Source organism: Thunnus albacares, chromosome 1, assembly GCF_914725855.1.
Source record: "Thunnus albacares chromosome 1, fThuAlb1.1, whole genome shotgun sequence".
Lineage (NCBI taxonomy): Eukaryota > Metazoa > Chordata > Actinopteri > Scombriformes > Scombridae > Thunnus > Thunnus albacares.
In genome coordinates, this window is record NC_058106.1 from 15,708,319 (window position 1) to 15,733,864 (window position 25,546).

Sequence of the window (25,546 nt, forward strand, 5' to 3'; positions counted from 1 at the left end):
CACATGAACCACAGGGCTCTTTGGGTGCTCCTGCCTCTTTTATTTAAGCTACATTGTTTAAGACAGCATCCTCCTTGCACTGAGAGCCACCCCCTCTGAAGGCCTATAAATAGCATGTCAAGTGACAGTGTGGGAGGCACGGGTGCTGCCAACAGCAACCAGCCCAGGGGAGGCCCACAGAGACATGGGGAGAGAGAAACAGAGAGAAAAAAGAAAAGGGGAGCGAGATAGAGACAGAGGAGGGAAAGTGGGAGAAAGAGACAGAGGTGCAGTGCAAAAAAAAAAAAAAAAAAGCAGGGGCGAAAACAGTGAGACAGAGAAGGAGGGAGTGAGAGAGCAACATAATGGATATGGATTCCACCACAGCGAAGGCTGCTGGCTGGAAGTGGGCGAATGGGAAGCCTCCAGCCCTGTATGGTGTTAGCTGCAGCCATGTTGTGTCTCCTCACCTAAATTTGCTAAACAGTAAAAAGAAAGGAGACGAAAGGAGCAAACATGGGGATGGGGGAGGAAAGGGGGAGTAGAGGAGAGGGATGGTGAGCAGGGGTGAGGAGAGAAGAAGGAGGCAAAAAGAAAATGAGAAACACAAAGGACAAAAAGCAAACAGGAGTCAAGAGAGGACACAAGTAAAGCAGGAAAGAGGAAAGACAAAAGGAGATAATTAAGTGGGAGAAAAGAGAGGAGGAAGACAAAAAGGTGGAGAAGCAGGGGAGAGGAGAGGAGAGTAGAGGAGGGTCTGGGTGCAAAACAGCACCATCAATATTTAATACTGTAGAGCCGCTGCAGATGATGGGAGAAAGGGAGAGAGAGAGAGAGAGAGAGAGAGAGAGAGAGAGAGAGAGAGACAGAGAGAGAGAGGGAGAAGACGAGGAGAGGAGAGGGTGGGGTCCTGCAGCAGAGTGAAGGGTTGCCATGGTGACAGCGCAGCAGAGAGAGGGATGGTCAGACTTGTGGAAAGAAAAATAAAAGAGAGAGGATGGATAAGGGTAAAGATAGGAATGAAAAAAGGGGAGGGGGGTGTTAGGAGGGGTGGGTGGACGCAGGACCCAATTATCTGTAATGGTGGAAGACAGAAGAGTGGATATGTTGGTGTGACCTCTCACTGCCTCTCGTGTAGTCCCTTCTCACCTGGACAGGATAGGATAGCCTGATGGGCTGCGTAAAGACAGTCCATGTGAGAGCAAAGACAAACCCAGACACCAGGAAATCTCACCTTTTCACTGCACCGTTACAGCACTGTTGCTGCATCCTCAGGAGAAAATATGTGGAAATCTCAAACTTTGTTCCCTCTTCAGTTGTCATAAGCTGCAGGGATTGGCCTCACAGAGAGGTGCTTGGAGGAGTTTAGTGTAGCAAACCACTTTAGCTCTGCTGTTTAAAGGTGTTCACTTACATGCTTATAGCAAATGTGCAGAGATAGACAAAATTATAGAAATAGTTCAGGTGGAGGACTTCTCTGCAGGTTAGCTCCAGCTTAAGATCTGCTGTTTCTGCTGGGAGATACACTTTTTCTGTGATGGCTTTTGTTATATGTTTGAAAGACTGTTCATCTTCACCTATTAAATAATTATGAAATTTCTTTAACTGATACACATGGAGATTAATAACATTTGCTTCGGTCTCAGGGCTCAGTTAATGTACACACAGCAAGGAGCCGTCTCCAAACTTTCTCTGTTAGCCAGCAATTTATATGGTTATCAATACAGCTACTGTAGACAATTTCATACAAAATCCCAAATTAAAACTCTTGGAATCAACTCACTCAGAGAATCACTCACCGTGCAGGGATGGCACTGATAGGCTTCTTGTAGATGGTGATGAGCTTGTCCAGCACTACGTCTGCGCTGGTGAAGACACGGTAAGAGTGGAGGAAGGTGTTCAGGAAGTCGATGGAGAGGAAGCGCAAGTCGGTCAGCCTCTCCAACAGGCGTTCCACGCTGGCATAGCGGATCTGCAGCACCTTGCAGGAGTTCATCATCTTGCTGAAGCGGATGTCAACATCATCACAGTACAAGCTGGTGTCCGACCTGCGTTGGAGGGAGAGAGAGGATAAGAGTGTTGTCTTACAGAACAACATGTCTTCTGGTGGCTGTGTCAACATTCACACAAAAGAAGACAGTAATTTCTTCAGCTACATTCATGTATGAGTGTATGTGAGGTAGGGAGGGTAGGGGTTGGGGTTTGGTAGGTTCTCATGGTGGTTGAGGTTAGGGGTCAGGGGATGTGTTTTGTCAATGGGGGTCTTCACAAGTATAGAAGTAAAAATATGTGAGTTTGTGCACATTTGTTCATGAATCTTTCATATATTTGTCATGCATTTATGTGATGCTAAAGGCAATTTCTGTTTGTGTATGTATAATGTATGTGCATTGCTTCGTGGTGTCCGATTCTCACTTAATCATCTGTGGCACGGAGACTTTACTGTTTTCTTCAAAGGCGTTCATCATCAGACCATTGCAGCGGATGTTGTCAATGCACTGTAAGGCAGACAGACAAATAAAGAAAGGACTCTCTGTGAGTAAGAAAAAAGCATAAGAAGGGTGAGTGAGCTCACAAACTTGGGGATGCTACAAGTTTCTACTCCCACAACCAAGTGCCATAATGGTCATAAGACACAAAGCTTTGCTGTTTTAATGATACCATTCTGTCCCCAAATTCACCTCATCACACCTGTAGCCATGATAACAAGCTGAGGTAAAGATTAAAAGTCAACTGTTAACAGTACATGATTGTTGATGCTATATGTATTTCTATTCCCATAGATCTCTAATCTTTATAAATTAACCTTAACAAATTGACAGTTTGGCAATCTAAGCCCCACTGTCACTCGCAGTTAAGTTTAGTCGCCTGGCTTTCTCCTCATGATATAGAGGAAGTGTTGGATATTAGGAGCCAACACCTAAAATTTTACATGTAGCCTTTCCCTCATAAGTAAAATCAGCTCTTCAGGAGCATATTCAGTCTGTACCTGGCTGATGTCGCTTGTCCACGCAGACTTCTCCTGTCGGGACGAAGCCACCAGGATGATAGTGTAAGGCTGGCCATCTTTAGGCTCCACCATTACTTTAAAGTCCAGGTGCTCTGTGTCCTGGCCACTCCGCTCCCCTTTGGCTGCAAGGCACAAATTCAACAACCCGTCTTCATTCATTTACTAATTTTTACTGTAATGGGGGAAAATAATATACACAGCAAATACTCTAGTAGCCATCCTTAGAAGGAGAAAGCTTTTTTACTCATTAGTTAATGTAGCTCTGACAGAGTGTAATATAATTTTGAATCTAATTTTGTGGCATGTGCAGTATAGTTCTCATGCAATATGGATTTATACTTCCAGGAACATTTAGCACCAAGTCAAAATGTTTCTTGGTCACAACTGAACTTCAGAACACAACTGGAATTTAGTGTGTATTGGAAAAAACAAGGACTGAAAATGAAATGAAACATCCTATCCTATCAGGGTGTTTCCCTGGTGAGATAAAGGGTAGAAAAATCATCAAGGAGCTATTTAATAGGCAGCCTAGCTGTAGTTTTTAAGATGGCCTTGACAATACTAAACCACATTCTAGTCACTCTCCAAACAGCACTGAGATCAACATTAAAAATACAAGCTCTAAGTACTAAGCTAGAGATGACTGGTTTTGCCAGTATCTGATACAGAAAACAGCCTTTAAACTGCATGAAAGCCTTCTTATTCAGAGGATTAAATCCCCACAGTCATCTGAAGGCAGCAGCACAGATATGTGTTTTCCATCTGCAGCCTCTAATTTGAAAAGTGCATTGCGAAAGCACAGCGCTATTACGCATGATGATCTATTGTGGCTACCTTGATTAAATCATACGCCACCAAAACCAGTCAACAAGCCAACAATGGCTATGACTGTGATTGTTTTAGTTAAATTTGATGGTGTTGACTGAGGCAAGCAACAATATCTTTCTAGAAAAAAATCCAGTGCTCTCTGGATAGTCATGTAAACAGGATTATTATGGAGAATTGTAAGTTTTTCCATCCAAAGGGTGCAAACAAACAGCTTCACTTACCAGAAGAATAACATAACATGAAATTTAATTGCACTTTTATTACAATGATTTGATTTAACCACACATTAAATAACTGCTACTTTTTGCTGCCCCCGACACACCAGTACTGTGAGAGGAAAAAATAAGAAATGGTGCCAGAACAAGAATTCAGGATAACATAAGTGAAATATTCAAAACAGTACAGTTTTTATTTAGAGGGAATACAATCAGTATGTATGCAAATACAAATTTCATTTCAAATTTCAAAAAATTCAGAGAAGGTGATGCCATAATCCAATATTTCTGGAGCTATATTAACAGAAAACTGCATTTCACTTTATGTTTTAATTATAGTATGTTTTGTAGGTAACTGTTCCACATCTACTATACATCTATGTATTAAACATAACACTTGCAGTAAACTTTGAATATACTGTACATGCTAACTTACACTCATCATCCGTCCCCTCTGGCTCCTCCATCAGTGTGCTGTCTATGAGAGAGACCACTCCGTTCTGTGAGAGGGTTGAAAGGTAACAAGGTTGCACAGAGCAGGTTGCACATTAACAGTCAATTGAGACATTGTATTTTATTTCACCAATATTGACAAAATTCTACTGAAAACAGTATAGGTTTTGGATATATTTTCACCTGTACCATAAGAGCATCAAGTGGATCCTCTCAGGGTCAAATGTTTTGACTTGCAGTTGTTAAATATGCAATACATGAATGTACAGCTATACAATTTGAAAATGGGACCAAAACTACCTGAATGAAAAAACATCTTGATGCTCTTATTATTGCTCTTTGGAGATCAAAATAAACAAAAACCTGCTGTACCTTAGTGATGTGAAGTTTTCCCCCTGAGCCGCGGGTGCAGATGATGAGATGTTTGGAGAAGAGGAAACATTGTCTCTCGCCTTCCTTCTTCAGAGACAGAGAGCCCAGTCGGCCTCTCGTGATCTTCCCTTTCTCACTCATTGGCACCTGGATCAGAGAACCTGTGGGGTGTCAGCATCATGCAAACACACACACACACACACACACACACATACACACACACACACACACACACACACACACACACACATATAACACATGCGTGTATGTTAACTTAAATGACACTCTTTCAGCTGTACCAGTATTCTACCATATTTGTAAATCTCAATTTCTGATGTTGTTTGTAGTTTGCAGTTACAGAATAATATTCACTAAAATAGGCATGTGTTTTTGTGTCAGTAATCAATGCTGCAGAAATTGAGGAAAGTGTTGAACATCTGGGTGAGAATACATGTGATGCATCAAAACAGTAAAGGCTGCAAGAGAAATGAGTGAGGATGATGTTTAGTAATGTATGTTGAAGAATCTCATATTTTAGTACATTTGTGTGTCTGTCAGTGTGACACTTGCTCCTGGGAAACAGTGTTTTGCACATTTAAGACTGATGTGTAGTAGAGCCCAACTGATGCAAGATTTTTGAGGCCAATACCGATATTTATATTAGAGAGTTTAAAAAAATCTGATAATGATATATATGATATAATAAAATACAATATACATTTTCTTTACACAACCCATAATAAACATAAACATTTTGATAAGTTTTCCTTATTTATTTATTTTTTTTACAATTGATATTAAGAAAAGTGATGGGCACAACATTTTTCCTAGACAAAATAAACTACCATGGTGAAACTGTTTCAAAACATATTGTATCTTTGGCATTTCTGTACATCAGTTTCTTGTCATTTATCTTATATTATCCAATATATCTCCAATGAGCTATTATTGGCCAGTATATCAGTTAGGTCCTGTTGTGTAGAATTTAATAAATCTATTGCAAGTGCAAAGACTGGTTACTGCTTGTCAACTTTATGGATTGGAGTGCAAATTAGTGCTTTCGTTGATTACAGGTCATAGTATCAAACAAATTTCTTTTTTTTTTTTAAAAGTGCTAACAAATGTCCAACACTTTGCCATGAGTAAACTACCGGATTTGAGGCTTCCAAGAGTGAGGTGTTAATTTCCTAAAATGCTTCCCCTCGATTGTCATTGCTGACCATAAAGTAAGCAAATAAACCACTGACCATAAAACTGAGTGTTCATGACTTCAAAATGCTTGGGATTTTGTCTTTTCAGTGTCAGTGCTGCAATCTGACAATGAAACAAACTTACCTTGTCTGACGAACGTCTGGCTGGTGTCCAGTAGCACTTCACATCCCTCAACAATCATCCGCTCAATAGCAAGGTTCTTCCTGATGTTCTCTGTCTCACTCACCTCATCGTGCATGATTCTGAAATACAATAAAGACTCATGAGAAATGAGAATTAAAATAGTAACTCCAAATCAATTAAATCTACCTTTATTGCTATTTTTCTTTAATAGACAATATGACTTTGGACCATTCTCCCCTCACCTGATCTGAAAGGACTGACCAAAAAATCACTGTATAAATCTGATAAATATTCCTATATGATGTACATGCTATTGCTTGTATTACAAACAGTAATACAGTATGTGTAGTTGCTATAGTGTGTAAAGCTGTCAAAGTTGTTTAAATTACATTTAAACTAGTAAAGTAATTTATTTTTGATTGCAAAAAATTGAAATCACACAACACAAAACATACAATTTTATGACCTAAGTAAGTTGGCCTCATATATAATGTAGTATAGAGAGCATCTCAGGTGTTCTGTGTCAATACTCTCCACCGCACAGAAAATCAATTAAAAAGATGATAGAATTTGTCTTGAAATCTTAGAAAGCTCTAGATCCCATTAAGCACGCTGAGTTTCTTTAAGTTGTAACATGCAGTACAATGTAAAATACATTTTCAGTTGTCAGACGATGTACCTAGAAAGTTCCTCGAGTTTTGACTTGGCATAATCCAAACTGTTTCTCTCCACATGCTCATGGGGAGTGTGAGCCAGTAACTCATGAAGGGTCAGGATGTAACGTGGGATCTGAGAGAGAGAGAGAGAGAGAGAGAGGAGAGAGAGAGACAGAGAGAGAGATGCTTCAACCACTTATTGATGACTCCTCTAGAAAAGTTATTTCTTTATCTTTTTGTGTAGAAATGTACACTTTAAACTCTGAAACGCCAAACAATTTAAAGCTTTTGGACATATTAATGAATGCACTTTTTAAAAAAGCAGTGTGAAGCATCTTTATTCTACCAGCCTTGGACTGGTAATTAATTGGTCATGAAGCCTGTCCAGGGTTTGCCTGACAGGCAGAAAGATCATCTTTGAAATAAATAGAAAAAGATCCACTTCTATGTCTTCACTTTAAACATGGGGTGTCTTTGCCTCATTGTCTGCTTGTGATGGATCTCTGAGAACCTCAGTCCTCATTTAAACACAGTATTGTACTAAGTACTAAGATAATGTCTTATTACTGAAGTTTAGGAAACACAGACTGGTTAAGTTGATAAATTTCAACACATTATATAACATGTCATGATGATCTAATCTTTAAATATGTGTAGGAATTACGCTGTGCTGCCACACTTCAACACTTTTTTCAAATTTCAAAGGCCATAACTGCTGCATTACTGATCTGATTATTATAAATGTAAATTTTTACACCTGCTGCCCTGATAGGGGAGCCATAATTAACAGTCAGTGTTTTTACACTTAAATGCCATCTTCCAGAAACTGTTGGTCCAGTTTAGACCAAACCTGAAGGGATGACAAATCTTCTCCAAAGGGCCTCATTTATGTTTGCACTTTAGAAAAGTTAATAAAGTATTTTGAATGAAAACACTTAGCTGGAGCAATAAGACCTGACATGTGATTTGTGTTTGTGGGAAATAAAAAGCTAATGCTGCTACAGGGTTTGTTTTTTTTAACATCAGACAACATACTTTGGAATAAAAAAATAACTAGGGGAGTGTTAGGAGTTGGTATCCCAGGAATCTTACTTGAAACATGGGGTAAGTGAGGAAGGTCTCCAGTGTCCTCTCTTCACAGTCGGGCTTTGCCTCATACTGCTTCAGCAGCTTGTCGAAGTCTCTGTTCTGTTTGCAGTGGGCCAAGATCTGCAGGCTGTACTGGTGGTTCCTCACAAACTCCTGGTAGATGTTCAGCATGGGCAGCAAGATGTCAAACAGGTCAGCTGTAAAGAGAGGCATGGATGTTCCGTTGAATTCATTAAGTTAAGTTAAGGGGTAAGCGATGAAAGTTTTTGGTGAGCTACCACTTTGACAAATCTTTACAAAAATAGCATAATAATAGTGAACTCTGTGGGCAACTTGTAGGGTCATCTTTGTCTTTCTTACCCAGCACCAGTGTCGGCCAGCTGGCTATTCTGGCCTTCAGGCCCTGGTAGAAGATCTGGTGGAGGAACATGATGGTCTCACTGATAAAACAAAAAAGCAGAAAGGTGGTTATGAGCTATTGTTTATTCATAAGGTGTTGGCTGCTCCCACAGTGCCAAGTCACACCACTGTCACAACCAGTCTCACCACCAGCCACCTGTTAAGGAAGATGCTGCTGACATCATCATGGGTGATGGGCGGCTTCTTGGAGCTAGCAGCCATGCGGAGTGGCCGCAGGAAGTTGTTGACCAGGATGTGGAGCTGCTGGACATATTCTGCCTCGGCCTCCAGCATACTAAACACCACTTGGTTCCTCTTCCTCATGCTTTCGGCATGGGGTGAACGGATGTAGTCCTGAATGATGGTTTTCCACTTCCTGCGGCAAATCCAACCTCGCAGGAAACTCTGGACCTGTGATGAAAAGCATTAGCACAAGAGTTAAGTTAATGTCTGAGATAATCCAGCAGGTTTCTGAAGTAGAATACATTGCTCTATACATAAAAGAGTATTTTGTCCTTCAGCTTATCATATAACGTATGGGGGAATGTGGAGATCTATTCAGAAAATGCCAACCTAGCACCCTTCACTGACAAAATGTCACATGATGAAAAACAATGAAAAAGCCCCTGGAAAATGTAGAAAATGGAACTCCATTGATTGTTGGCTGTTTGGCATGACTATTAGAATCATTTACACACATTATTATAGAGAAGTGGAAGCTCAATACTAGTACTTATAACTTTGTCAGCCATTTGAGTAGAGATTTGCCTGAATGCCATATCTTGAAGCTACAGTAGTGTACAGCTCTACAAAGATGGGCTCTGGTTCAGAGTGTCACATGTTAACAGCTGTAAGAAAATGTATTAATTGATTTTTGGGCCACTTGGGGGACAGTGTGGCAAGCTTTAAACACAGCACTGACACATTGTTACCTTAGGAAGTTGTTATAGAGTGTTATAGTAGCAAACAGTTTCCTGTTTACACTTCCAGCAGACATGGACAAACATTAACATTCATTTAGAGTCATCTTCCTGCTGACCTGATAAATGTAAATACAATCTTCATACTCCCTCTAGCTCTCTTTTGGTATTTCCAAACTCCTGAGGGAAATATCTGGCTCTTTACTTGTTAAATGCTCCACTATGTTCAGCAGCTAGCAGCTAACTTTGTCTGCCTGTCGTTTGGTGCTGAGCAGATAGTGTGAAAACAGCTGCCTATCACTGATGGAAACAAGGCTGATGAGAGAGGTCACAGTGAGCCAAAATAATAAAGATGCAGGGCAGAAAACCAAAACAATGAGCTGAATGACACTAAAACACTCTGTAGAGCTGAGACGAACAGCAGAGTTAGAAGATAATTATCTGTAGGTTCATCACCACAACGAGCAAAACCTTTCAAATTATTGTGAGTTTTTCCATTGTTAATTTAAAAATCATGATAAGTGCAGCTTTAAAGTGACCGGTTTTCCAAAACTTTCCACACTCTCCAGCTTTATTATGGAGCCCTTGAGCAGGGCAGCTTTTTCATCGGAAATAAAGACAATGCAAGCAGTTTGTTGTAGTGGGTTAAGAGCTCCCCCTCACCTTTGCCTCTCCCATATGGCCTCCCTCTTTGCATTTATTTAGTTATTTTGATAAAGAAAACTGCACAGCGAGTCAGGCATAACCTGATCCTCAAACACTGCACAACATTAAAGCTTTCAGATCTCACCTTTTTGATCTTCTTGATCTCTGTGTCATCATCACTGGGAGGAACCTCTGGATTTGACTGGATCTTCTCGTTGTCTTTGAGCAATCCAGCAATCTAAAATTCAACACAAACCAAACCAATTATTGCACTGTAGGCTAAAACGAATACAGTGTACTGTGTACAGTATTCAATCATGATCTTTGTCATGTCATTATCTCTCTCTCTCTCTCTCTTTGTTTTCTTATGGTTATGAAAGTTGTATTCAATGTTTTCATTTGCTTTTTTGTTCAACTTTGCTACCATCCATTAGTTGATTTCAAAGAGTCTTATATATGAATATAACAAATTTTACCAGCTACGTCAAAATCCCTTTTTTTATCATATTCAATCCTATTTCATTTATTCCCATCATAATGACACATCGTACAAATAAGAATAGACTCCAGATATCCAGCTTTTAATAAAGGACTGAAATTAATCAAAAACTACCCAAAACCCATTACTAGTACACATTTTAGCATGAAAAGTGAGACAGTAGATTTTCTGGCACAAACCGCAGTATCAGGTACAATAGAAGCTGATTCATGCATATTGAAAACATTCAATTCAATTGGAGCTAGCCATTAGCACATTAAAGAGAGATGCATTTGATCTAGTTTAGACTGAATAATTAGGATACAAAACATTCAACAGTATTGCAGAGTCTGTAACAAAGACATCTGGAGGTGCTGCAAGCTACAGCGCTCACCATGAACTCACAGCATCATGGTTTGGAATCTGGGTAGTGACCTTTGTCCCATGAAACCTTTCTGCCTTTATTCTCAGTGCCTGATTATGTTCACTTCCATCTTTTCCTCGCTCTGTCTCCTCTGTGTAAGTAAACTTTATGTACTATCCAGTGAGACAGTAATACACTCACACAAACAGGTATTACTAGCATTGAATTACAAGGCAAGTTACCTCTGATTTTAGCCGCTCTATCTCAATTTCCCCATCCTCTATCTGTTGTCGAAGTTGCTTGGCAACCGTTTTCTCCGTCTCCACTATTTGGAGTAGATGGAGATACTTCTGCATGAGGGTCTCATGCTCTGTAGCCAGGTTCCTGTAACTACACACACACACACACACGCACACACATTGTAAGGACCTCATTAACGCATGTTTCATGGACTCTCAATAGATTTATCAAAGAAACAGCAGACCTCTGATCAGCATATGTTTGAACCGCAGACCTTCCGTGTGCACAAAGAACAGGCACTTATGTGACCAATTCTTCAAATATTTGTGGGCTTAGCAAGCCATGTGTAAAAGCTACTTCTGCATGAGCAGTAATTCTGTACATTACCCACTTCAACACTTTATGTGCATGCTAAGCAGGGGTTGAAATCAGTACAGTCAACTCCTTCAAGCTAGTGTAAATCAGGCCTCCAACTATTTTGAATCTGAATGTCTCCTGTTTGAAAGGGGCTTGTTAAACTTGAAAGTGTGATGAAATAAATAAATGGTAAAAAAAAGAAGGAAGAAATACAAAGCATAAGAATCAGAGACCTCTGAAAGGCAGAGGCAATATTATGATAGGTAAAAACAGATCTTCATTGCCCTGCTGTGTATTCCATGTTTACAGGCTAACTTACTACTGTACAGTAAGTGCAGCTGCCTTGAGTGAGCACTAATCAATGTAATCTTCAATGAGTCCAATCAATTGACCTTTCACCATACAAATGCTCACTGCTGACATTTAGAGTGATTGTATCGCTTGGCTTTCATGACCCTTTTTCGGCTCTTATTCTTAAAGGGGCATTTTGCTCATTATACAGTATATCTCAGGACTGCATATATCAAATCAAGAGGCGTTTCCAAGAGGATGAATCCTAATGACTTTGATGATCCCTAACTCTACTCTATGTCTAGGTCAGGTCAAAATTTTCACTGTATCTAATATGTTTATGACCAAATACCTGCATAACTAATGACATTCTCATCACCTTCAGCTGTACTTTTTTTTAGTGGTAATCAGTAAATGTTAGCATACTAACGTGCTAAAACAATGGTGACTGCAGTAAACATTATACCTACAAAACGTCAGAATGTTAACATTGACATTGTGAGGATGTTAGCATGCTGATGTTAGCATAGCATAGCGTTATCAAAGTACCACTGTGCTTAAGTACAGTCTTGGAGGGTCAGTAGCATGGCAGTCAACTCCTAGTCTTGTTAGGATACAATTCATGGTATATATTACATTTTGTAAAGCTAGGCTGTTACTAGTTGCTCCTCTGTATGCTGATACATTTTTTTAATGAGTCATACACATAAAAACCCTTCTCAAAGTCCCTTTCTTAGTTCCTGAAAAGCAAATATTAAAGAGACAGCTTTCACCCAACAACAGTGATTTGATGTTTTTCATTCTTAAGTCTTATGGTGAGATAGGAGTTTTTTATCTGATTAACACTACATCTACATCTACTACATCTATGGCAATAAACAAAATGACTGATTCTCCTCAGCATCCTCACTGTATCCTTGGCTGAAGGTATATGTAGGTGAGAGGTCATGTGTAAGAGGTACCTGGCCTGTGTGATAGCAGCCACCCACTCATCACAGTCCTTGACGTCCTCCGTACGCAGCTCTAAAGCCTTCTGGTTGTCATGATTGAAAGTGACAGTGAAGTAATACTGAAAAATGACAACATAAGAGAGAGAGTCAAATATTTGTTTAGCTTATAATGAGACAATGGGAACATGTGACAGGGTTCCAAAGTCAATGATGTTGAGTGTTTCCTAGATTAACTGTGGGAAAAGGGAAAATCTCACATGTTGGTCATCATTGACTGGCTTTTAAGCCTACATTTTGATGAAACTGAAGTTGTACGTATACACAAATGCATGCCCATGTGTGTGAATGAGTGGGAGAGAGAGCAATCCTAAGGGGAAAGTCTTGAGAGATTCATTATTAAGCCTCTGTGCATTCTGTCTGTAACCTGGCAACTCACCTCTGAATTGGTGGAGGCCTCTTTGCTGACGCCATGTTTTGTTTAGTCCCAGTGATTTGGCTGCATTTTACCAACACAAACACCTTTGGGTCCTCACCCCTTTTCACTCTCTCACCAATTACCTCCAGTGACCCCACAGCCTTAAAGGTTTAGTTATGGCAATTATGGCAAATTCATGTGGAATTATTTTCTAATAGGCTTATCAGATAAACTCCTCAAATCAACAAAGTGGTGGTCATTGCAACAATAGTACAGACAGCCTATTTGTGGTAGAAACGCATCAAATTATATAACACTGATGCATTGTAAATAGACCCCTACAAATCCAATATATTGGATTTTTCATCCCTCCCAAATGCCAAGAGCAAATCATTTGTGAAGGGGAGTAATGTTCCATATTTCCTGATGAGCAGCAGAACAGGCCTTTGTCAATAATGTGCTTTCCATCTCCCGCTTCCTGTGAGCTGGTGTGTCAAGCCTTTTAGGCAGCTATATTTAGCTCAACGTCACTACATTTTTTGCCACAGAGACATTATCTCTCTGTAAGTGAGACAACATAGCCCGTAGTAAATCCTTGTTTAAAATCTATGTATAAAAACTATTTAATTTAATCTGAATAGGAAAAAAGAGAAAAGATTAGACACATTTACTTATGTAATGATGATGATAAGGGTGGCTTCCAATTACTAAACCTCAGAGCAATTTTATCTCTAAAAGCATTTTTGATTTGGTTTTATTAAATAAAAAAATAAAAATAAAAATCGAGTAGACTTTAAAGGGGCAATTAGCTAGTTGTCAAACAGATTTTTTCCTACTTTTTTTGCTATTAAACACCCTTAAAAGCTTTTGTTGGATTTTTTTAAGTAGTTAAAATATCTTTTGCTTTTTGAAGATAGTATAATGGTTGTAAGTCTATACTCTACCAACTGAATGAGCAGAATATATCAAGACATACTCCTTATAAACAGGAAATAAGTAGGTTACTGATAGTACAGCTTGTTTGTTGCATAATTTCAACCAAATGCAGTAAATTAAACATGAGGCAGGTAAAATCAAAGTCATAAATGGGTAAAACACCACGCTCAAAGCTAAGCAATGGTTAGCTTAACTTAGCTTGCCATAATGAACGGAAACAGGGGGAGCACGCAGCCTGGCTCTGACTGAAGGTAACAAAACCTGCCTACCAGCACCTGTAAATCTCACAAATAACAATTTATGTCTCAATTGTTTCAAAAACGACAATTATTATTATTGTAATTATGTGGCGTGAAATCTCTTGGCTGGAAGCAGTTAACTTCCTGGAGAGTATCTGCTGGTTGCCTGGCAACTGCTCCGAGTCAAGAAGTAGTTGGACAAATAAAATGACGATTTGTCGTTTTACTATTTGGCGTTTAAACGGATTAAATAAATGAGATATCATGCTAAGCTGCTGCTGGGTGTAGCCTTATATTTAATGCACATATATGAGAGTGGTAAATCTAACTCTCTGCCAGAAATATTGAAATATTGATAGTATCTTACTGTATTGGGCCCCCTAATTCATAAAAGATATGTTTTTAATCTCACGCACATACAGTATTAACGTCATCTTGTCAGACAAGCCAACTTCCATATTATAGTCTATACCCTTGATGCCAGAGATATGTAATGCATCTACACATTCATTCAGTCTATAAGAGTCATTGATCCTTATTTTGGTATTGTCATTTGGTATAGGCTACCTCTTTTCTGGACAGAAAGAGAGTTCAAGATTTATACTGGTGTAATTCATGAACATTTATAGAAAATAAATACAAAAAGATTCATGAAATCCCTCAAAACAATAGTCAGTTCTTCACTCGGCCTATACGTAGGGTGATGCAGACTGTGGGAAATCATTGGGAATGCAGGAGATGATGAGTTGTGAAGTGGAGTAGATCTTTGTTTTGTATCCCATTGTTGCATCATGATCCTTTTTTCTTGTGTTTTTTTTTTTGTTTGTTTGTTTTTTTAATTTTATTTAGCCTATATAAATTAAATAAATAAGTCAGCAAAAACAAAAATATATCACCAATCAAGCATTTCCACTCCCCAACCTCAGACGACCCACCTCATATTTCTCATATGCCCATATTTGCTGTACTTGGTAAGTGAAGCACAATGCAGAGGCATGTTGTTGCACATTTTGTTGGCCCCTTCAAATGCACTTTTTCAGATGCAAATAGGGGTTGCCATAGTAACTGTGGGCTTAAACGTAGCTCGCCTTCTAAATGGGGAATAAGAACATTTAAAAAGTAGAACACTCCAAAGAATACAATAAGAACGGAGAGATATAGATGACGAGGGAGGGAGAGAAAGATCTTTGCCTTTTTGAGGAGTGAGGCTATAAAAAGCACTGTAGCCCTGCTAGGTGGCAGTTTGGCTTGGCATCGATTCGCTGCATTGTCCCTCTCCCTGTCACACACAGATAAGATCCAGCACTCGCCCGGCCATTCCCTCTGCAGCTCTGACACACACACGCACACACACACAGTACATGCACACACACCACTAACACGCTCAACAAATACCTGGATTCTGCTATGATCTGCATATGTAACAGGTTGAAGTCAGAAATGTACAGTAGCATTGCCTCAGACGACCTCTGCAGTCTGCTCATTGACTTGAGTGTCATTCTTTGTTTTTCCAGAGTGGGGAAAGTGAAAAGGAAATCCGTATGCCCTCAGACACCTGGAGCATTGATTACTCTTTCTGTCCTCATTTCACCTTTCTGTGGAGCTGCTCAGTTTTATAAATTGACATCGGCTTAAGCAGGAGGACACAGTGAGGCAAATATAGAATTCAAGGCATGCACAGAGTAATACAAGATGTACAGACATGGGCACATAAATACATGTGAACAAGCATGATTTATTGCACACTACAAAGTGTACAATTCTCACGCATGAAACACCATATTTGCGCTAATACACATCCTAAATTCACATACATGTTCACATTTAATCCACCAAAATTCACATCCCCACACAAATAACGCAAAACTGAGACAATTTATTCCTGACACATATTATATAAAGGGACACGTGCTGAACAGAAGACTGTGTTATGCTAATCAAAGGCTTTCAAATTCATTTAATGCACTGTTGAAATAAATTGACTGGAGCAGCCTGCATGAACAGCTGTCATTGTAGATGTCACTCAGTCCATATTTCATCCCCAGAATAGAGCATGCGTCTTGTATTGACATAGTTCCTAAGAAATAAGCTTGACAGTGGACAAAGTTTAGTAGTCTAGGCCATGAGAGTGATCAACAAGTCCCCATGTCCTAGAAAGTAGCTTGTTTGTCAGTGTGTCCCAGAAGAACCCATGTAACCATACCTATTTCTGATCTGCCACCCCTATAGTTACAGTCTGGTTTACATTAACATTAATGAAGGATAGCCATGGAAAGATCATGGTTAAAGAAAATGAAACAAAATCAATAACTTTCTGTGGCTGATTAAACAGGACAGACAGAAACACCTAAACATAACTTGTGTTATGAGCAAAATTTCTGCGATCTTGGGTAAAATGAAATTGTCATACACATCTTAATTGTTCAAATTCTGCTGGCACATCTGTGTAGTGCCCTCTAAGTGACACTGATACTAATCCTGACAGCTCTGCCAACAGAGAGCAGAGGTCAAGTGTCTGAGGAACATAACATGACAGCAGAGTTCAGCACCGTGGACAGCGACACTAGGTACACTTCCAGCTGATGGAACTGAGGACAGTGTGGAATAGTCGCTCATAATGGATTTACCTTTCATCTATACTTTATGTGTCAATAGACACTTCCTTAGAGGTTACACAGTTAAATTAAAATATTATATTACAGGATTTTTACTAACGCTAAACTAACTCATAAACAGATAACTTATAGTAAACTACTAAATTATCCAACAGTTTCTCATAGACAAAGATTAAAAGTTAGCATCCAAATGCTAATTTGCAAATATCAATAAACATCTACACATGAGATTTGTCCAGATTTTGTTTTTGTTTTGTTTTGTTTTGTTTTGTTTTGTTTTGTTTTGTTTTGTTTTGTTTTGTTTTGTTTTGTTTTGTTTTAGCTATTTTATGAAATTGGGCCTGTCAAAGCATGGTGCATAATTAGTAGGGAATACTTGGGGGAAATATATGACGTGCTCTGTGTTTAGATTTTCTTCTAGAGTACACGCATTTAGTTCTTGTCTAAAGCCAGACACTTGCAGTTTGCTTGAGTTTTGGGTATGCAATCCTTTTTTTTTAATTACCCAAATCATATTTTTGCTGACATGTAAGTTGATCTGTCAAGCTGTGCCTTAACCTTGAACTACAGTGTTGTTTTGAACATTTGAAACACAAAACTAGGGAGTCTGTGGCACTCAAATGAGTCTTTTCCCAACAATGATCTACAAACATAAAGTACCACACACTGATGAGGACACAAACATAATGTTGGCTTATGCAGTTTGCAGAGTGAAACTTTCTTGCTTATGATTTTGAAGTAACATGGCATACAGTGAGGTAGAAGTGTTTTTGCCATTTCTGCAAAACCTGGATAGTCCAAAAAGGTACTTTAACATTCTATTAGGAAAATGAGCTGTGTCTTTTGGTGGTGGAAGAAGTACAGAGGTCTTTTACTTAAGTTAAAGGAGCAATCCCAGGATGAAAAAAATACATATATCATATACTGTAAGCAGCATTTTCATGTTGTCAAGTTAGAGCTAATTTTAACAACTTATACAGTTGTGTGCTCTATTAGGTATTTCATTAACTGATTCACTAACTAGCTAGTAACTATAGCTGTGAAATTAATGTAATGGAGTAATACATACAACATTTCCCTCTGAAATGTAGTAGAATATAAGTAAAAAAGTAGCATAAAATTAGAAATTCTCAAGTATAGTACTTTGATTAAATGCATTCCACCACTGGTGGAGTCAAACTTTCACACATACATCAAAAAGGATAAAAGATTGTAAAATTGGTCTGTTTTCACCAATGCTGTTGCTATGTTTAATATATTTGTGACACTTTGGTAAAAGCCAAAGACAAAAGATCACATAAACAAAGACTGTGATCACTGAACAGATAAAACGACCCATCAGTATGACTTTTGACTTGTGTTCTTTATTACCTCTGCTGCAGGGAAAGCAAAGGAGACTGCAGCTGGCAGAGCAGATTTTAGAAGGTGACTGCAGTCATAGCCCACAGCAGCTTGACCACTTCTCTGGTTTTTATATGCTTCTATGCCACAAGGTTCACCTCTTCCAGTAGCAGCCTCCCTAACCCCTCAAAACTGTTTTTGCAAAACGCAGCCATGCGTTTTGCCGGGATTATTTCTGACTGTGTCACACTGGCACAAAAACAAAACAGTGGACATTGTTCAGCCCTCACACATGTTAATCCGTAGCACTAAATGCCCGAGGAATTAAGAACGAATGGGGGATGTACTGAGAAACAAAAGCATGCCTGGGACATCATTTGGTTTTCATTCATGGCTGTCGTTAACCACCCCATGATAATGAGAGAGCTATCAAATGAACCAAGCCGCTATAAACCGGGGAGACGCAGTTGCCAAGGTAGGATGCTATTAATATCAAGACAAGGAATTAAATCAATACGTCAAAACGACAGGGAAGGGGCAACGCTCCTCCGCAAGATGGCAACCTGCAAAGTTTGGATGCAGTTTAAGTTTTCTTCCCTCATATGTGCTGCATTCCCTGAACATCTGAGACATCTAAAAATAGTCTCTTATATATAAATAATGCAACAAATATTGGGATTACCACAAGAAAAGAACTAGCAGAAAGTAAAACTGTTTGGAGTTTGTCTGCATTTTATTTTATCCTGCTAACTTTGAGCCACTGTGTATTTTTGCATCTGGTGCATTTGATGGGTTACCTCTGAGGTAGGCTGTGAGGCTATTTTAGTGCAGAATCGAGTCAATCAATCAGTTAGGATGACGCCATTACGTAACACTAGTGAACACAAGTGAACTATAATGCAAAAGCATCTTTGGGAAATTGTTTGCGTGATAAATAGATGTTGGGATAAAAAAATTAAAAAAACAAAAACAGAAACTGTGTCGTTTGCATCTTGTTCGCTCTGTAAAACACCCCCTTCTGCTTCATGTTGCTTTAACTCAAAGCCAGATTGATTAAAAAAAAAGCAAGTTTCTCTCAAAAAGAGAAACACAACAAAGCAGCATTAATGAATGCGTGCGTCCTGATAGTGTCAGTCAGTCAGACTTCTGCGAGCTCTCCGTGTGATCAATATCTCACCTGCTTCTCTAAGCATTCCTTCGCTGACAGAGATGGCTTTGGTGACGGTGCCCTGTCACAAACACAGCCCTCCAACAGGTACAGTCCGGAGGGGCGTGAGCTGGAGTCGTTTTCGAAATAAAACAGCATATTCTGCAACAAAGCGAACCACTTTGAATGCCATTTTGTATTGTCTGAGCTTTTCTTACTCAGGCAACCTCGCCTGGTCCCATCCTTCTTCGCCAAAAGAGCCAGATAGGTGATATGGCCATCATTGAGTCTCATCCCTTTCTGCATTTTGGCTATGAATCCGAAAGGATCTGCGGGGATGCCTGCGGATTCTTACATGTTCTTCTTCTCAGCACCTCCGAAAGACAGTCAGACTTGGTGGGCAGCAGCCCACTCCTATGTGCCCATCCACAGTTGCCACACAAATGTTTTGCAACGGCGAAAGAAAGAGAGAAAAAGAAAAAGGATGCACGCAAAGAGTCACAGATACGCATTCAACTGCACGGATTCCATGCTGCGAGCAGACTACAGCAAACGTCTGTAGTCCGTCTTAGAGAGAGCCTTCCTCGTGAGCCGAACCGCTCATGATGAGGATTGAAGTGTCCGCGTGCATAGCCCACACACGCGCGTTCACACATGCGTGCACGCACACACACACACAGCATCCCTGCTCTCTCAGAAGGAGGGAGCGCAGTCATGTGACCTGTCCCCGGAGCAGCAGATTTCAGCACCTTGGACAGAAACCCCGAGGAGAGACGCAGCTCCTTCATGTGGAGAATCCCGAACAGATCAGGCTTTACAGCCCCTGTAGACCCCCCTTATAACACACACACACACACACACACACACACACAAACAAACACCACTGCCCAGTGAGACGGGACGCACTTTTTGTTTCTGAGGATTTGACCCAAATCTGGAAAGAGTCTGAAATGAGAAGACAGTGTCATTCTCACTGATCATTGCACCCTTAAAATCACCAGCACTAAAGTGTGAATTGTGTGTGGTACAAAAGTATTGAAATGTATAGATTTTGAATGTCCTTCCTTAATTTTTTATCTGATGAACAAAATCTTACACACTTAATTTACTTATTACTTTAAAAATCATTTTAAATTGAGGAATATAATTATATTCCCTGAAATGTTTTTACTGTCAAGAAAAGTCAAAAGCCGCCTATTACAAAGCAAAAAAATAGAAGCATAATTCCAATATTCCCACTCCATTTTAATTTTTTCTTCGTATTCAATTATTACTTTCTGACACAGTGTAATGTAGTACATGTAAATGTATAAGACAAACTGAAAAAGCTACAGTGATGTTGGCTCATGGAACATCTGATGTGGGGTGCATATTTAAACACAGGATCCGAAAGGCTGTTGCAACAATTTATTAATTGCAGTCAAAGATGAATGAATGGTGGCATGGATGATGGATGACTTTTCTAGACAAAGGAAGTATTACAAAGAAAACACTAACAATTAACAAAAAACAGAATAAATAAAGTAAATTAGGTTTTCATTCTAACTTACATTATTAATGCATCCACAGTCTTGCCATTTTAGTTATCCTCAAGCCTTACTAAACATAGAAGTCTAATATGATGCAATACAAAACAATTAGTTAAACATTCAAACAAATCTATGGAATATTAACTGAATAGTATAAAATTATTAAGGTGAAAAGTCTGTATTTAAACTGCTTTCTTTGTTCTGCTCATACAAACTAGGTTTCGAACAAAAGGAGCTCACTGGCTTATAACCCCTGAGAGTGTCTAATCAGGAGTGGAAGTCCATGCATTGAGTTAGGTGAAGCAGTTTGAGGTAAAACTAGGCCTTAAGTTTAAATAAAATAAGATCTATCACACAGCGAGTTGATTTTTGTTGACTGGGTCAGAAAAGTGTTGATTCAGTTCATTACTCTCACTGTCACCGCAAGTGTTTTGTATTAGATTGCAATATATTGAACAAGTGTTCCTATCATTGTGTCAAAACTTGATTACCCCAGAAGGAAATGGTTTTGCAGTGTGGTCACCCCAAAACAACATGCACAATAAAAAACAAATCTCAGAAAGTTTCAGGATAAGTCCACACATGACAAACACCTGTAGTAGCAACCAGTGACAGCATACATGACATCACACCACACAGGCAGGTTAAAAAAAATACAGTAATAAAGGCTGTCTTGCCAGTACTTATTGTACCATTTCTGTCCTTCAAGTTTCACCTTCTCTAGCTTGGGGATAATGTGTTTGACTTTCAATAATGCTTATTTTTGCTATAAAAGTGATGTCAGAAAATGACTGTGACATGTACAGCATGTATCCATGCATAATATTTAACTGGCTCTACATCATCTCCAGACAGTGACTGGCTGTACCTTGTTGAAATACATCTGTAATGACCCCTTTAAAATTGCATAAGAGTCTGATTGCCAGCATCTCCTGATCTTGAAACAGCATATTTTCTTCTTTGTGGCAAGCTACAAAGCTGAAAATCTTTCCACGCTGCCACCATAAATCTCTCTCTCTTTTTTTCTCTTCATCCATCACCTTTCAAGTAAAGAGGATGAAAGTGTTACAAGAGCATACTTCCTCTGGCTCTGACCATATTCACACTTCCGGTGTAATTAATAGGCTGAAAAACAATTCACTACCCATGCTGTCAGGGAGACAGGTACCAATTTATTGTGACTGGTATGGCAATAATCTGAGAACAGACATACTTACAACATAGTTGTGTATAATTTATGGATTTGTGTAGTATGTTTATTATAATCTCTGCTCTCACTGGAGTCCCACAGGTTTAAGTCACATTCACCATGAGCTTTCACTGATTTACAGGCATCAATACTAATTTACTTCCTTGACCCAGTGAGAATAGACTTTGTTTTATTCCAGCGGTGATATTATTTGAAATAATCTTTAGCCACTAAACCTTTGTCCTCATCTCTCCCCGTCCTGTTCTGTCTCTTTTATAGAACACAGAGAGCACAGAGTTAACAAAAGCCTCTCAACGCTGTCCACTGCTGGTGCATTTACATATCTAAGAGGGCAAGAGAGATACTCATTAGGGTTGGCCCATAATTAATCCTGGATTAGCATATTGGGGCGAGGACACACACAATGGTTTATTTCATCACAGGGTGTTTCACAGAGGGATCACAGTGCTTTGTCTGTGTGGGATCATTAAAAAGATAGAGGGAGGTAACAGGGCATAATTGAATGAGATTCAACTGCTCTCATTGCTAGATTCAAACAGCTTTTATTGCAAAGAAGTGAGGACAATCCACCTTTTCTCAAGTATTTCATTTCTTCTTGCTTTTTTTAAATTTTTGTGTCAGGTATGGTGAAAAGTGGCAAGGAAGTGGCAGAAAAGAGATGCAAAAGTGTGGAATGATCCGCAATTCAACCCCATGCAGCCATTAGCAGACTGAGCCGCCAGGACGCCCCAGGCTCAGCTCTGTTGCCGGGCTCCTTCCATCCCATAAGAAGCCCCTCAGACAGGGGTGGTAATGAAGTGGTGATTCTCCTCTCTGACTGGCACTGATAGTAAAGATTATTTTTATGGCTTCCTATTATAGACGGTATAAAATTGAAAGTGACGCAGAAGATTGGAGAGACGTAGTGGTGGTGACATTTGACAAAGGTCATGAAAGAGATTCAAAACCACAAAACTGTGGCCTAACAGAAAGGAGCTTTCAGTGGGCCGAGCCTGCAGCTGGAGGTGATTTAGTCATATTGTGCAACAGGATTTTGAGGCAACCTTTTCTGGGTTTCTGGGTTGCTGTGTATAAAACATCAAGCTGTCTATAAATCAGTGTTGTCCATTGACAAAGTTGGGATAAAAGTGGGCTAATGGTAGGCTAAGTTTATCACTCTGAATATCACATCTGCATGTTTTCTAAACACTTGGGGGCAGAGAAATGCCAGGAGAAGCTAAAAAGCTCACAGCTACAACATATTACAGTTACAGTTGCACATACAGCAGACACAGAGCATTAGCATTCACTTGGGGTCATATTTCTGGCCACCCAATAAAATTGTCTTAAATTGATTTGAATGCAGAGACTGTTACAGGTTTTCACAGATTCTTTGTATCTGTTTCATGTTTGATTGTGTAAATTACAGCTCCAAAATGGATTGTGTATTGCATGTTCATATGCTGCAGTTTTACTTTTATTTAGCATTATTTCATTCATTGTCTGCTGTAGCTGATGAAAGTTGATGCAAGATTCCAAGATTTTAATGCCTTAAATCATCAGTGCTTTCTGGATGATGATTAACAATTGGTATTATCTAGCAAATTAATGTTGCGCTAAATGTTTATTCTGGTCAGGTTTTTATGTAAACTGACCTATGAATACTGACCGTGAACCTGAAGGAGAAGGTACGCATATTTGTTTCTTGTCAAGCTCTTGTAATCTGTCTGAGAGCCAGTTTAGAGACTGAATGCCAAGAATCTACTCAGGCCTGCATCCATTAAATTACAGTGATTGTGAAAACAACAGCTTTTTGAAAGGACTTGGAGGTAATATATGCAGACTTACCATTCAAATCCTTTCACATAAAATACAAAAATGAAAAATTGTGATGCCTCATTATGACACATTAAAAATGTGCTTTTTATATTTCCGTCAAAATGTTTATATCAGGGACCGTGTCCACAGCTCATTCTCCTAGGTGGCAGATTGACCAGTGTGGGCAGATCTCAGACACTGAGATTTGGCTGCTCTATGCACTCTGCTGTGTGCCAGGTACTGCATGCAGGGTCACCACCTGGCTGCAGCATCCTCAGGCTGAGCAGCATCAGAACTGACTAAAAGCCTGAGCCTAAGACAGGAACAAACACAACCACAAGTCACGCACCTATTACCTTTGTATCCCGACAAATATAAATTCAATGAGTGGAGTGAAGAAGTTAAATGATGACTCAGACCTTGCAAGTGCAACACAGCTAAAATGGAGATATGACAGCAACAACAATGTGACTAAGATGTTATCCTTTTATTTTTGTTATCCTCGAGAGAGTGCCAGAATGTTCTGGTGCTGATGTTTTATTTTGCCAGCCAGGTATCATTTCAGTGTAGTTTGCTGTGTAGTTCAGCAGCCTGCAGATTAAATACTATCAGCACAACTACAAGCAGAGCTGTCAGCATCGTGACCAAAAAATCTTATGACATTCTGCAGTTTTGAGATGTAAATATTCCTCTGTTATGACATATCCTCTTCTGAGATTTTATATTATACAATGTAAGCTAATATCAGCACAACAACTTTGACAACATTTTAATATATTTCTTGCAAGTTTTAGATGGAACCAAAAATCCTTTTTACACATCCACATCAACTATTTAACTTCAAAAATTGAAAAGGGAAAAAAATGGAAGAAACCTCATGGAGAGCAACAGAGAAGGGATCCCTCTCCCAGGATGGACAGACGTGCAATAGATGTCGTGTGTACAGAACAGAACACAAATTACAGAATATAGCATTGAACAGGATAACAAAATCATAGTGGATATATATGAAGAATGTGATGAAGAGGACACCAAGCAGTTTCCAGGTGCCACCAGAACAGAGTGGGACCTGAGCCACACGACCTCCATCAACACCATTCACATACACTGGAGAAAAGACAAGAAAAGACATTATTCACACAGGAGAGAGAGAAGAATAAAGACATCATTCAGAGAGAGAGAGAGACATGAGGTGAGGCTGAAATCCTACAGGATGAGGAACCAGATCCAAAACCCCAGGAAATGGCACCGATAGCTGATGGATGTTGCAGCCAGGTGCATATTGCATGCAGGACTGGGCACATAGAATAATGCAGGCTAAGACTGTTTTGTTGCACCAACACTAAATATCCATTATATCTCTTTTGAACTCCAAAAAGATTTTACCTAAGGTGCCTTTATTCAAGAAAACTGCCCCAAAATCCTCAAGCTGGAAATATTTTTGGTTAGGACTCAGAGACAATATAAATATAATGAAGATATATATTGTTGAAATGCCCTAAAATGCACTTGAATATGTTACCAGTCCAAAGAACTGTCTCCCACCCTCAACGCCTCCACCCAAATCTCCACAGTGTTTCCCTGCCAGAGTGGCATCTGCCTCTCTGTCTAACAGGTGTCATTCCCACAAGCTCCGCACACTGCGGCGACAAACTGCTGTCCGAAAGATATATGCTAATGTCATGCAAATGCCATATAGCCAATCTGGAGGTGAGGCATATTAATGAAAGGCAAAG

At 39.4% G+C, this 25,546-nt stretch overlaps 1 protein-coding gene across 1 annotated transcript in view; it reads right to left on the reverse strand.

The window, feature by feature from the left end:
- LOC122978822 (ras-specific guanine nucleotide-releasing factor 1-like) overlaps positions 1-19,904 on the reverse strand; it is a 28,857-nt gene extending 8,953 nt beyond the window's left edge. Inside the window, exons 1-14 of the mRNA XM_044345847.1 lie at positions 19,305-19,904; positions 12,594-12,700; positions 10,986-11,133; positions 10,047-10,139; positions 8,494-8,747; positions 8,298-8,377; positions 7,941-8,134; positions 6,872-6,981; positions 6,193-6,311; positions 4,858-5,018; positions 4,469-4,532; positions 2,969-3,111; positions 2,395-2,477; positions 1,779-2,027 (exon numbers count right to left, since the gene is read on the reverse strand). Of these exons, the coding sequence (XP_044201782.1) occupies positions 1,779-2,027; positions 2,395-2,477; positions 2,969-3,111; positions 4,469-4,532; positions 4,858-5,018; positions 6,193-6,311; positions 6,872-6,981; positions 7,941-8,134; positions 8,298-8,377; positions 8,494-8,747; positions 10,047-10,139; positions 10,986-11,133; positions 12,594-12,700; positions 19,305-19,580 (2,081 nt within the window). The 5' untranslated portion in view covers positions 19,581-19,904. The remainder of the gene's footprint in view (positions 1-1,778; positions 2,028-2,394; positions 2,478-2,968; positions 3,112-4,468; positions 4,533-4,857; positions 5,019-6,192; positions 6,312-6,871; positions 6,982-7,940; positions 8,135-8,297; positions 8,378-8,493; positions 8,748-10,046; positions 10,140-10,985; positions 11,134-12,593; positions 12,701-19,304) is intronic.
- Between the last annotated feature and the right edge of the window lie 5,642 nt (positions 19,905-25,546).